General features: G+C 50.8%; 4 protein-coding genes across 4 annotated transcripts; 1 reads left to right on the plus strand and 3 right to left on the minus strand.

Moving 5' to 3' along the window:
• Positions 1-225: 225 nt before the first annotated feature.
• ASPACDRAFT_1873979 (putative MFS transporter) lies at positions 226-2,667 on the minus strand. The gene is made up of 10 exons (XM_020198025.1): positions 2,588-2,667; positions 2,352-2,520; positions 2,127-2,287; positions 1,968-2,060; positions 1,879-1,908; positions 1,458-1,814; positions 1,354-1,407; positions 1,239-1,286; positions 865-1,182; positions 226-791 (listed from the first exon to the last, which is right to left on the minus strand). The coding sequence occupies exons 1-10, from the start codon at positions 2,601-2,603 to the stop codon at positions 547-549; spliced, it is 1,491 nt and encodes a 496-aa protein (XP_020053114.1). The 5' UTR covers positions 2,604-2,667; the 3' UTR covers positions 226-546.
• Positions 2,668-3,477: 810 nt separating this feature from the next.
• On the minus strand, positions 3,478-5,895 carry ASPACDRAFT_124651 (peroxisomal biogenesis factor 3). The gene is made up of 4 exons (XM_020196741.1): positions 5,446-5,895; positions 4,995-5,350; positions 4,540-4,936; positions 3,478-4,489 (listed from the first exon to the last, which is right to left on the minus strand). The coding sequence occupies exons 1-4, from the start codon at positions 5,601-5,603 to the stop codon at positions 3,793-3,795; spliced, it is 1,608 nt and encodes a 535-aa protein (XP_020053115.1). The 5' UTR covers positions 5,604-5,895; the 3' UTR covers positions 3,478-3,792.
• Positions 5,896-6,737: 842 nt separating this feature from the next.
• Positions 6,738-8,187, plus strand: ASPACDRAFT_81002 (autophagy-related protein 101). Its single transcript, XM_020205766.1, has 3 exons — positions 6,738-6,979; positions 7,066-7,443; positions 7,625-8,187. The coding sequence occupies exons 1-3, from the start codon at positions 6,901-6,903 to the stop codon at positions 7,810-7,812; spliced, it is 645 nt and encodes a 214-aa protein (XP_020053116.1). The 5' UTR covers positions 6,738-6,900; the 3' UTR covers positions 7,813-8,187.
• On the minus strand, positions 8,154-9,869 carry yop1 (putative membrane biogenesis protein (Yop1)). The gene is made up of 7 exons (XM_020205767.1): positions 9,818-9,869; positions 9,648-9,725; positions 9,242-9,448; positions 9,163-9,171; positions 8,959-9,022; positions 8,824-8,881; positions 8,154-8,759 (listed from the first exon to the last, which is right to left on the minus strand). Exons 2-7 carry the CDS (start codon positions 9,699-9,701, stop codon positions 8,642-8,644), a joined length of 510 nt encoding a protein of 169 aa, XP_020053117.1. The 5' UTR covers positions 9,702-9,725; positions 9,818-9,869; the 3' UTR covers positions 8,154-8,641.
• Between the last annotated feature and the right edge of the window lie 921 nt (positions 9,870-10,790).

Raw genomic sequence — 10,790 nt, forward strand, 5'->3', positions numbered from 1 at the left:
GAGGATGAAAGAGATGGTTGCAAGAAAGACGGAGAACGGCCGCGGTTGAGCTTCTTGTGTGCGCCGCGGCTGACTCAGCATTCAGTGCCGCTAAGGGCTCGCTAGTGCTCTGATGGTTGTGATTGGCTACGCACTGGCCACCCTTTGCTTTACCGAGACCGCAGGGAACCACATTGGGTTTCACTCGTGACATCAACACTCCCGCTTGGTGTAGACTATATCCCAGCATCCTTTGACCATTGGGTTTCTCGTTAGCTCGTTAGGCCTACAGAGTACAGATTTACTCCAACTACGATTGTACGACTGTGTGTGATTAGGATTCCCATTACTCATGCTTCACTATGCTTCATAATCAGTAGGACCACGCTGTGCTGGGTCAATAATGCTGCAAGACCATATCCTCGCCTTACCGCTCTCCAGTACAACCATAGTCCATGAAAGCCCTAGCCCCATCTGTCTACTTCGTGGATATCGGTTGAAATGACCAGACAAATGTCTATCCCAGATTGTAACAAGCAAAATCCGCTTGTTATGAACATCTTTTCTTTAGTACGCGTATCGGTATGTCACTGCCAGATCACCCTCGATTTCTTCCTCCTCTTCGAGCAGTGTCGACTGGGTGTTACTAGCCATAATCCGGTCACGTCGCTTGTTTGCAGCCCAGATCGCTGCGAAGTAGAGAATGCAGCAGGCAGCCGAGAAGCACTGGAAGGACAAACTGATGATGTATCCATTGCGGTAGAGAGGTGCATCTTTCGCTAGAAAGGCATAGGTCGAAATGAACCCACCAACTAGAGAATTGTTGTCAGCTGCATGGAAGATCCTCTTGCTGCCCTGGCCCACTTGAAGTTTTTGGTTACGTACTGTTCCCAAACCCTATCTGCCATGCTGTTCCTACACTGCGTCGCCGATGGCCGCCAAGGTTCATAGCATACCAGCAGACAATCACGGGCATTGCGCTGTAAGTGCCACAAGTGACCATGAAAAGAGCGCCATACTGGACGTTCCTATGAGCTACACCATGGACATTCAAGAGGATCCCGTATCCCGCCATGGTGACCAACATAGGAACCAAGGTGAACGCAAACCGATGCTTGAATTTGTCAGACAGGATCGCAATGATCATCGAGAAGACGAAGGCGGCCGCCCATGGTGGGATCGAATAAAGCTGCGTTTGAATAGCTGCATCATACGTTAATGCGCGGTGTCAATCTGTCAGCCAAGGAAGGTCACAATACCTCCGTATCCATAGGTCTTGATGATAGACGGTGCAAAGTAGGCATACCCTGAAACTGTGAGCAAATTTCCTTTCGAACCTGTTACAGGCTTTGCCGGAGCTTGCTCAATACATACCATATGCTGAGACGACCTGCCCAAAGTACATAAAGCCACCAATAAAGATTTTGTCTTTATTTTGCTGTCAGCGTCCATACCTAACCGGTCAACGCGGTACTTACAGTCCTTGAACACATCCAGCACGTCTCGGAAACCGATATGGGCATTGTGTCCGGCCTTGCCTACATCCTGAGCCAGCTTTGCCTGGATGTACCGTCGCTCCTCATCATTGATCCATTTGACATCCTCTGGGAACCCAGGAATGATGAAGTACCATACGAAGGAAACCACGCAAGTGAGAACACCTTCGATGATGAAAACCCATCGCCAGCCGCCGTAGCCTCGCAGGCCAGCCATCTTTCCGAGACCACTAGCTAAGAGGCCACCAAAGGCACCCGCCAGGGTGGTGGAGCTGAAGAAGAAACTGAAACGCTTTTGCGCTTCACTTCGCTTATACCACGTGCCTAGCAGATAGAAGCCTTGAACGTAAGTTGCAGATTAGTACGGTAGCCAAACACACACAGCGACGAAGATAGCACTTACACCCCGGGAACATGCCCGTTTCGAACATCCCTAAGACCTGCGTATCAGCCTACATCCCACACCAACAACGAACATGAGAGCAATTGTACCCAGAAACCAGCGCGTGGTTACCAATCCACCCCAGCTAGTCACCAGTCCTTGACAGATCATGACGAGGCCGAAGCCGAACATGCACAGGGACACTATGAGCATCAACAACATATCAGCCAATGTCCACACCACAACCATGCACAATGCCAGATACTCACACCACACATGCGGCTTCAGCTTCTTGAGCAGCAGGTTGGATGGGATCTCGAAGAGCACATATGGCACGAAGAAGATGGTCAATGCAGTGTTGTATTTGGTACCGGTGACAATGTTGAGGTCCTTCTGCAGTCCGAGCACCGCAGCGTTACTGATGTTCACCCTGTTGCCGTCCACCGTCAGTGAACCTATCACGTACCTATCTTCCGGGACGTAGGGAAACATACCGATCCAAGAAAGCCAGCAAATACATTATGCACAGGCATGGGACGATGTGCCAGTCAATCTTGGCCATCAATTTGCGCTCGGTCGTGGAAGTCAGCGGGGGCAGGCCCGCAGCGGACGTCTGGATTTGCTCCTCGGTCTTCACCTCGGTGAAATAAGGGGACTGTGAATCTACGTTGCACATAAAGGTGTCAAAGCACTGGATCGTGCTGCGCATGAACCGTATGGGAGGACATACCTGGATCGCGACCCATTGTGCTTGATCTCACTTTGACTACAAGCTTCAGAGACCGGATCCGAATGATAGTTGGAGTAGACACTGAGCTTATGAATCAATCCGTAGTAGTGCTTGCTTTATATTCAAGACTGATGAAGTAAGGTGGTCAGGACTCTGGGAGTGACGGTCTGTGTGCGTAACTCACTCGGTAAAGATGAGTACAATCGAGTCTCATGGGCATCAACAGTGAGGAACAGAGACGCGCCCGAATTAGGGGATTTCAGAGTCTATTTGTGGAGAGTAAGCGGAGGAGAAGAGGGGAAGGAAAAAGTCAGCTCAGCTGTGTTAACACCCAACTACTCAGCGACAGCTCACTAGGTATCAAAGATGCAATGGGAGCCGACAGTGCCAACCAATCCAGCCAGTCACCTGAGCCGGCACTCAATACCGACCTGCGACTTGAAGCTCGGCTGAAGAATTGGACTTGCAGCCTGACGGTTGACTTTATGCTAAACTGGCTGGGATCTACATTATCAGGCATTTACTATATGAGCTTAACATACAGAAGACTGCTGCAGGTAGTAAACTTGTCAATCCCGGTGAGCATTCTATAGACATGTATCCGGATATAGCATCTTCTCTATACATACAAACCTCAGATATGAAAAGTCAATTGAAGCGGGGGAAACCTCCAGCGCAAGTCTCACCCTCGGCAAGTATAATGGCTCTAGACCAGTCTATCAGTCTGTCCGGTAAGGTATAGCTGAGTTCAGCTTTAGAAGTAGAAAGAATTGACTAGTGTAGAAGTGGATTTCCCCATACTCGGATGACTAAGGCAGCTGCCAGGCGGGTCCACTCGCTTCTCCCCGCATTTCATGAAATATACTACGTACGTATGAGTATGTATGAATGTCCACTAATGATTCCAGACGTTACCCCTCCTAGGTAACTACTAGGCTACGACGATCTAGAATTCTTCCAGTTTGAGGAGGTGGTCAGGCTATAATTGGTTTCCCGATATCGTACATTTGCCCAATCTCAGCGCCAGATTATTCCGCCCTCTATCCGCTAGTCATCTCCGGTTCTAGTGACATGTCAAGGAGAATAGATACATTCGTGGTAATTGCTTAATCGCCGGTCGTGCGAGGAGTATATATAGTAGAGGAAGGTCGTTAAATGTTCATGCAAAGAGCAACATCTTCGTAGAATGTGGGAATCTCTCCAAGTCATGCAGTTAGTCCTGTTGAGGGTTGATCTTCTACAGCCTTGCCCCACGCCGTCTCGAAGGTTGAGTCATCTGCAACTGTCAGACTCGACATCGATTGAAGAGCCTGGTCCTCAATGTCCTCCGCGTCAACCATGACGGGGCCGGGGGAAGAGGGCGTGTCGGAGCTTGCTTCTGCCGGCACTTTCATCGATTGCGTTTTCGCATCAGACTCGAGCAGCTCAGCATCGAAGTTGGAACTGTACACGACGGCCGCAAAAGCTTCCAGCTCCCGAACTCCTTGTTCCATGGCATTCAGGTACAAGTTGGGAGGCGCAGTGCCGTTGCCGATCACATGGGCTTGTCGAGCCAAGACGGCCAGCACATTTGCCAGCTTAGTCTTCGGTTCTGAGCTGACTGCCCCGGGGATGACCGTAGCAACGGAAGTGAATGACTGAGGGGCAGGCGTGTGCGATGATTTAAAAGCTTCGGCTGCGCATTGCTGGATCAAGGTTTCGAAGCACTCGTTGTTGAGAAGCAAAACAACGCGGGTAAATGTTGGAGAGTCAATGAGGTCAGCTGTCTCGTCCAACAGGTGCCGTAGTGTCGCAGTGGTTTGAGGGGTCGAGGGTTCCGTCACTCCTAGAACACCGGACTCTTCCAGTAGATGATCCTCTTCCTCTCTTGGGGGAAGCAGATAGGATAGCCACTTCCGGTGTCTAAATGGTCAATGACATGCCAGCAAACATATGGCAAGAATCGAACCTACTTTCTGTCTTCCTCGGTATTCCCCTCCACTTTCCTCCGGACTTGCAGGGTCAGTTCTGCCAGCTTGCCGCGCGAAATATCCTCTCTGGGGTTGCACGACCCGAATACTTCCGTCACAGCGGATTGCACCTCCTCCATCAATTGCTTCCAGCCACGGTGAAGAAGCCACCAACTGAAGGCCAGATAGCGCCGGTTGGTTTCGAAGTCATTACCCAGAGTCTGTGTAAGGTCATCATCATCATGATCTTCAAGTCTGATAGTCGATGCATCCGCTGGGGGTGTGGCCATAGAAATCACGCTAGACAGATAATTTCGACGACCGAGAAGGTTGAGTTGAATACGAGTGAAGATAGTCAGTAGGGATAGGGTGTAGATCAGGGTAAAGGACCTAGTGATAGCTGCCATGAAACCGTCAGCTCCCGACCTTGGTCAACAGCGCAGCCGAAAGCAACTTACAGGTAATCTTAACCTCATTCCACAACTGGGTCTTGTTTCGCTTTGGCGACGGCGAGGGTGCGGCACCCTCAAGTGTGGAATCTCCTAGTTGACTTGCGCGGACAAAACCATCGCTCTGGAAGCTGGAGAGGCTCCGGCGATCATCATCTGCGATACTCGGCGAGATTGAGCTTAGATCAGAGCTTGTTCCCTCCGCCGTGCCGAGGCGAGCTAGCCGCTCCGCGCGCTTCTTTTGTAGCTCTTTCGTCAACTCCTCGACCGGCAATGCCTCCAATATATCCTCCGCTGCAGTGGGTAAGAGTGCTAGGACAGTGTAGGTACAGTCGGTTTGGTTCTGTTCGAAGCGTCTCCGCAGGCTAGATCGAGGCAGGGCTTGTCAGCGACCGCTTCGGAGCACACGAGCACATCGCAACACGGCCCGAGCTATTTCATCAGCAGAGAGAACACATACTTTTCGCGAGCAATACGATCACTTCCCATACGCTCGCTTGCCTCCGAGATTTTGCCCAGTACATATTGGCCGGCAAGATAGCCCGCTCCGATAACGCCTGCTCCGATTGCAAGGCCCTTGCGATTGCGCCGGAACCAGCGCTTAGTGGCACTGATCATGGTGGAGCGATGATCGGGGGCGTCAGCAGGAGATAGTTCAGGGAAGTGGAGGAATATCAGATCATCCTATGTAAGAAGTAGGAGTAGAATAGAAGAGAGCAGAGGGTGTTTGACAGGAAAGAATTTAAGAATGAAGGATCAGGATGGTAAGAGGCGTGAAAAGGAAAGCAACCGTGGGGGTGGGAGAGGGAGCTGGCACACGGTCGGCGAGTAGAGAGAGAGGGAGGACAATCCGGCCTCGGCTAAACCAGTTCGGCGTATGATAACAGCTTGTGTCCAGCTTCAAGAGTTGTGTGATCATCGCTGAGATGGGTCTAGTATTATTAAATAATCAACCTGGCCTATTGACAACTTAAACATACATATATGCATACTATGTACTATACAGAGCATGTACTGTATGAGTACTAATCTCGACTCAATCTACTTCCCCGTCCATTCAAAAAGTTGCATCATCATCGCTGCTGCTGCTTGCTGGATCCTTATCCGGCCTGAGAACCGGTGCCTGGACTGTCAGGCTGACCTGACCTAGACCGTACCTGAAAGACAACCTTGAATCATCATACATAACCTCCAAAGATACAGCGCATCAATCGCAGTCCTTGTATAGCATGGTCTACAAGTGCTTCATGTAAGGTAGACTCGACTCAAAGTAGAAGAGAAAATAAAGAAACCATAAATCAGGAGAGAGGTGATGTTCAGGGAGGGAGAGCAGAGTATCAGCCAGCGTGGGGTAAGATTGATTAGGTATGCCGATTACAATGATTTTACATACCAAGGATGACTGACTGGAACCGACTTTCCCATTATCTCCTCCTCCTCCTCCTCCTCCTGCTTCCCCTCCACTCTTTCGATGCACCCTCTCTCTCTCTCACTACTACTACTACTACTACACCTCCTCCCAGTCTTCCCCCTACATCCTCCATGACATTTTCATACATTTTCAAACTCAGTATAACTTGCTACTGGCAGAACATGCACCCCTCATGAACCTTGCTCCATGTGAGACTTCCCGGCGATCATAAGACAATTGAACCCCCCTCCAATCCAACCCCCGATCCCCAACGACAGCGTCATCGCCCTCCGGCGGCCCTTACAACCCCGGGTTTCAATCATCCCCCCTCTCCTATTCTCACATCGCATACTCCCCACCTTGCACTGCACAGCGCGGAGACATATAGAACTTCGCCCTCGGTAATCGGAGAAGTGATAATCTGAACGGTATTATCAACCCAACGAGCACAACACCCTCCCCGCGCCCGCCATTTCCGGGCCCCGGAACGAGTTTCTAGGGAAGATGGAGCCCCGCAAAACGCCCCCGGAGTACTTCCTTGAGATTTTTGCCGACACCACCACCGTTCGAGATGTCTTAAAGGGTCAGTTCTGTTCGCCGTTGTCCAAACATTCCATCGGTCTCCCTGAGACTTTCAAATAACCAACACTTCTCCTCCAAATTTCTTAGGTATCCTTAACCTGATCTTCTTCCACCGATACTTTCCCTCCATCCGACCCACCACCTTTGACGTTCTAGACTTCACGCTCCCCGCCATCAACGACGTCGACCTCGAAACCCTCATTGACTCGCGCATCAGCTCCCTCGTCCGCCAACACTCGGCAACCAGCGGCGGCGGCATCCACGAAGGTGGTGGCGGCGGCGGCGGTGGTGGTAGTGGCAGTGCCGGGGGCGGCGTCCGCGGCCGCATCGCAGTGGAATTCTACGAGAAGCGACGCCGACGCTCCGGCATCTGGTTCGGCGGCCTAGCAGGCAAAGGTGAGGTGGAAGTCTGCTGGGAGGTCTGGAATCTGGACGTGACCATCGCCACGCCACGGACTGAATCTGGTATGTATGGTATATATAGACTTCACGCCGGTGGACATTTCCCCTCCAACATCTGGCATTTTCCTTTCTCAGCTCTTCCCCTACCCCCGCCCCAATGTCATACCCATCCTGTCGAATGGTCGCATAAAAAGAGGCCCGTTAATGGCGACCCCTTCGACTGACCACCATTTCAAATTTCTAGAACGGGCGAAGGTCCGCAAAGCAATGGAGAATATGCTCCAGAAGGCCGCACTGAAGATCCTCGCCGTGGTCAATCGCGATAAGGATCATATCCCACCCATCACAACCAGCGACTCCAACCCCTTCCCTTATCGCATTGTCCTCAACCCGCGCACAGATGGGTGGCAGAATAGGTTTGGGCTGTATTAAGAGGAAGGTGGAAGGGGGGTCCCACCCTCAGCGGTCTTGTCTGCTTGCATTGGCATCTGCATTGGCTGGGCTACAGATACCCAGGGCATTTTCATCACTTTGATTTCTATCTATCTACTCCTTTTCACCCCACGACGGTGTCTGGCACCCCGATGGTTTTGGTCATGTGCGAAAGTTAAGCATGAGACTTTCGTCTCGCGGTGGGCCAACATATCTAGAACTTGTGGATGTACTGTACAATACGATACGACTTTAGGATTATGTTAGTCCCCCTTATGACTTGTCTTGGCTCTCGACGTTTCAGAGGGAATGTGTCATATACTCGGGGAAGGAAACCAGTCAAAGACGCAATCAACAGTGCTCAAATTACCGAGAGACATTATGCATCCAATATACCTAGCTAAATCATCCACTACGGCACGGAACTCGATCTTCCAACTAGTCCCGCCCGTAGCATTCCCCACCCCCCCCTCCGTCATGCATCATCCATCAATCACATCCATAAAACGTTCTACTGCCCAAGCAATTCATGACAAAACAAGAGTAACACGACAAAGATTGGCCCAGCCCAGACTCTCCATTTTCTCCACCACCAGGAGTCCCAAGAACTCCAGATGGTTACCTTCCCTCTTTTCAATCTTTATTCAATCCAGTTCAAAAGAACATGAATCGTCCAAACATGTCAAAGAAGATGTCATATCCAACACTCCGCCGGCTGGTTCGGGGTTTTTTTCGACCTCCACCTGTTGAGAGCCCTGGGGTCCGATTTACAATCTATGGAGACTGTAGATCGGCCCCGCAGCTGCTCAACTTTCTAAGTAAAGTCTATTTACTGCGCCTTGGTGGCAGCGTCGGCCTGGGCGCGGAGGTTCGCAGAGGTGGAACCACCCTGGAAGAAGCGGCCGAGCACGGGCTGGATGAAAGAGTGGAAGACGATTTGAGCACCGCTAGAGAAAAGTGTCAGTCAGAGCCGGCTGAACAACAATGGGCGGGTTGAACAGGGTGACATACTTGGTCTGGGGCAGAGCCATCCAGAGGACAAGGGCGAACTTGAAGATGTAGTAGAAGGCTGTAAATCGCGCACATTAGTCGTTTCGTTACTTCATCAATGACCACCACCCCCGAAGAAGAGCAACGGATACGTACGGAACCAGTAGGGGGCGCTGACGGCGCTCTCAAGGACGGTGAAGAAGGCATAAACAACCCAGTACTATGGCACAATCACATGTTAGTTGCTGCTGAGAACAGACGTCACGTGCTCCAAGGTCGGGTGGTCGGGATGGAGGGTATCTCCATCTCGGGACCATGCCGCCTGAAGCGCGATAAGAGAATGCGATCATGGGGACATACCGTCAACCACTGCAGAAGATTGTCGGGTTAGCATCGTTGTCCATTTTTGGTTTAGAAGGATCAGGATTGCAAAACATACCTGCGTGTCGTCGGCCTTACCGGCGGTGAAGAGGGCGTTGAGGGAGTAGTAGCCAGGGATGACAAAACCGGCGAGGTTGACGAGGAATTCACCGGCAATGTTGAAGAAGACGAGGAAGGTGTAGATACCAACCAGGCCGAGGATCACGTAGACCTTGGGGACGGAGGACTGGCGCTCAAGGTTGTTGAGGACGGGGTACTTGGAGAGCTGAAGAGGAGTTCCCACAAAAAGGGAAGATTAGCTTCAGAAATATCAAAACATGGTAGGAGCTTCATCCCTCGGGGATCAGAAAAGCAGCAAAGCAAACAACAATCACACAAATCAGAGCCAATGAAGCTTGAGATGTCGCAGTTCGCACAAAGCAAGACACGGATGAGGCCGAAGCCGACGCACACACGACACTTACCTCCTTGTCGAGCTGGGCAATGGCGTGCTGAGCACGATCCTGGAAAGAAGCCATTTCGAATGGATTGGACAAGCTAATCTGAACAACTACGATTAGATCGAGGTATTGTGAGATAGAAAGATTGAAAGTTTGGGAAGGTTCTGGGTGGTTGGAGGGGGAAGAGTACGAACAAGGTGGTTGTAAAGGAGAAGAGTCGAATCGTTATCAGTAGGCAGGATGTTTTGGCAGAGCTGGGGAAGAAGAAAGGGAAGGAGAGGTGAGATTCAAAAGGACGAGCTGGCGGTTACGGAATGGAAATCGGGCCTGTTTCCCCAATGACGGTGCGTCACATCACGTGATGATTCGCTCATGACGTCGAGGGCTTTGAAGAAGCCCAGATGACGTGGTGCTGGGAGTCTTTCACTTCGGCGGAACTTGGTCTAGAAGCCTCGATATCAACGACTAACTATTGTTCATTTCCTGGGGAGTTTCCCAGCATCATATGGGCCCTTTCATCTCGTTTTTTTTTTCACCTCCTTCTTTAGGATGAAAATGTGTATCAGCGACCCTCTCGGCAGATGCGGTGTGCATACAGTACAGTACGGATAGCTGCGGAAGAAGATAGCGTAATAAATGGTATGCTCCTCGTACGGTATCGTATGGATATGCTACGCTGCCAATCTATTAGCTTCTGCTGCAACAACAGCAACAACAACAACAAATGGCTGTAGTTTGGACTATCTATATCCCCATGCCTTCCTCATACTCATATTATGCATGGTACTACTGTAGCTCTCCAGAGTTCCAATCAGAGCTGAACCAATAATCTCCTTCCACGCATCACTCTGCTATATCCAAGTGTTCCCCCAACCACTGTACTGGTGCTGCAGCTGGGGCCAGCTTGCATTTGCAGTCCCCAATCGAACAATCCAGAAGAGTAGCGACCGATCAAGGCCCGCATTAGTACCCAAGCTAGACTTCTACAAGGAGAAACAGCAATAGATACATTTATACATAGATCGGTCTGATCTGGATCTGCCACCAGGGATGTGCAAGGAAGAAGATTCAATTAGTTATTCCTCCCTTCATACGTGGCTCAGAACCAAATCATCGATTCGGTTCTCGACTCCGTACATGGTAGTCCGTACGGTACAATCCCCTCCC

Source organism: Aspergillus aculeatus (genome assembly GCF_001890905.1).
Source record: "Aspergillus aculeatus ATCC 16872 unplaced genomic scaffold ASPACscaffold_15, whole genome shotgun sequence".
Classification (NCBI taxonomy): Eukaryota; Fungi; Ascomycota; class Eurotiomycetes; order Eurotiales; family Aspergillaceae; genus Aspergillus; species Aspergillus aculeatus.

Bases quoted from the DNA above. Each gene is read 5' to 3' on its own strand.
- ASPACDRAFT_81002 (XM_020205766.1), top strand. From the start codon at position 6,901: ATGGAGCCCCGCAAAACGCCCCCGGAGTACTTCCTTGAGATTTTTGCC. The intron at 6,980-7,065 runs GTCAGTTCTGTT...CAAATTTCTTAG, and splicing joins CGTTCGAGATGTCTTAAAGG to GTATCCTTAACCTGATCTTC. The intron at 7,444-7,624 runs GTATGTATGGTA...TCAAATTTCTAG, and splicing joins CACGCCACGGACTGAATCTG to AACGGGCGAAGGTCCGCAAA.
- ASPACDRAFT_124651 (XM_020196741.1), bottom strand. From the start codon at position 5,603: ATGATCAGTGCCACTAAGCGCTGGTTCCGGCGCAATCGCAAGGGCCTT. The intron at 4,937-4,994 runs GTAAGTTGCTTT...GTTTCATGGCAG, and splicing joins GAATGAGGTTAAGATTACCT to CTATCACTAGGTCCTTTACC. The intron at 4,490-4,539 runs GTAGGTTCGATT...TTGACCATTTAG, and splicing joins AATACCGAGGAAGACAGAAA to ACACCGGAAGTGGCTATCCT.
- ASPACDRAFT_1873979 (XM_020198025.1), bottom strand. The intron at 2,061-2,126 runs GTGAGTATCTGG...TGATGCTCATAG, and splicing joins GCTGAAGCCGCATGTGTGGT to TGTCCCTGTGCATGTTCGGC. The intron at 1,909-1,967 runs GTACAATTGCTC...CGCAGGTCTTAG, and splicing joins AACCACGCGCTGGTTTCTGG to GGATGTTCGAAACGGGCATG.
- yop1 (XM_020205767.1), bottom strand. From the start codon at position 9,701: ATGGCTTCTTTCCAGGATCGTGCTCAGCACGCCATTGCCCAGCTCGAC. The intron at 8,882-8,958 runs GTACGTATCCGT...CGCGATTTACAG, and splicing joins CAGCGCCCCCTACTGGTTCC to CCTTCTACTACATCTTCAAG. The intron at 8,760-8,823 runs GTATGTCACCCT...ACTTTTCTCTAG, and splicing joins ATGGCTCTGCCCCAGACCAA to CGGTGCTCAAATCGTCTTCC.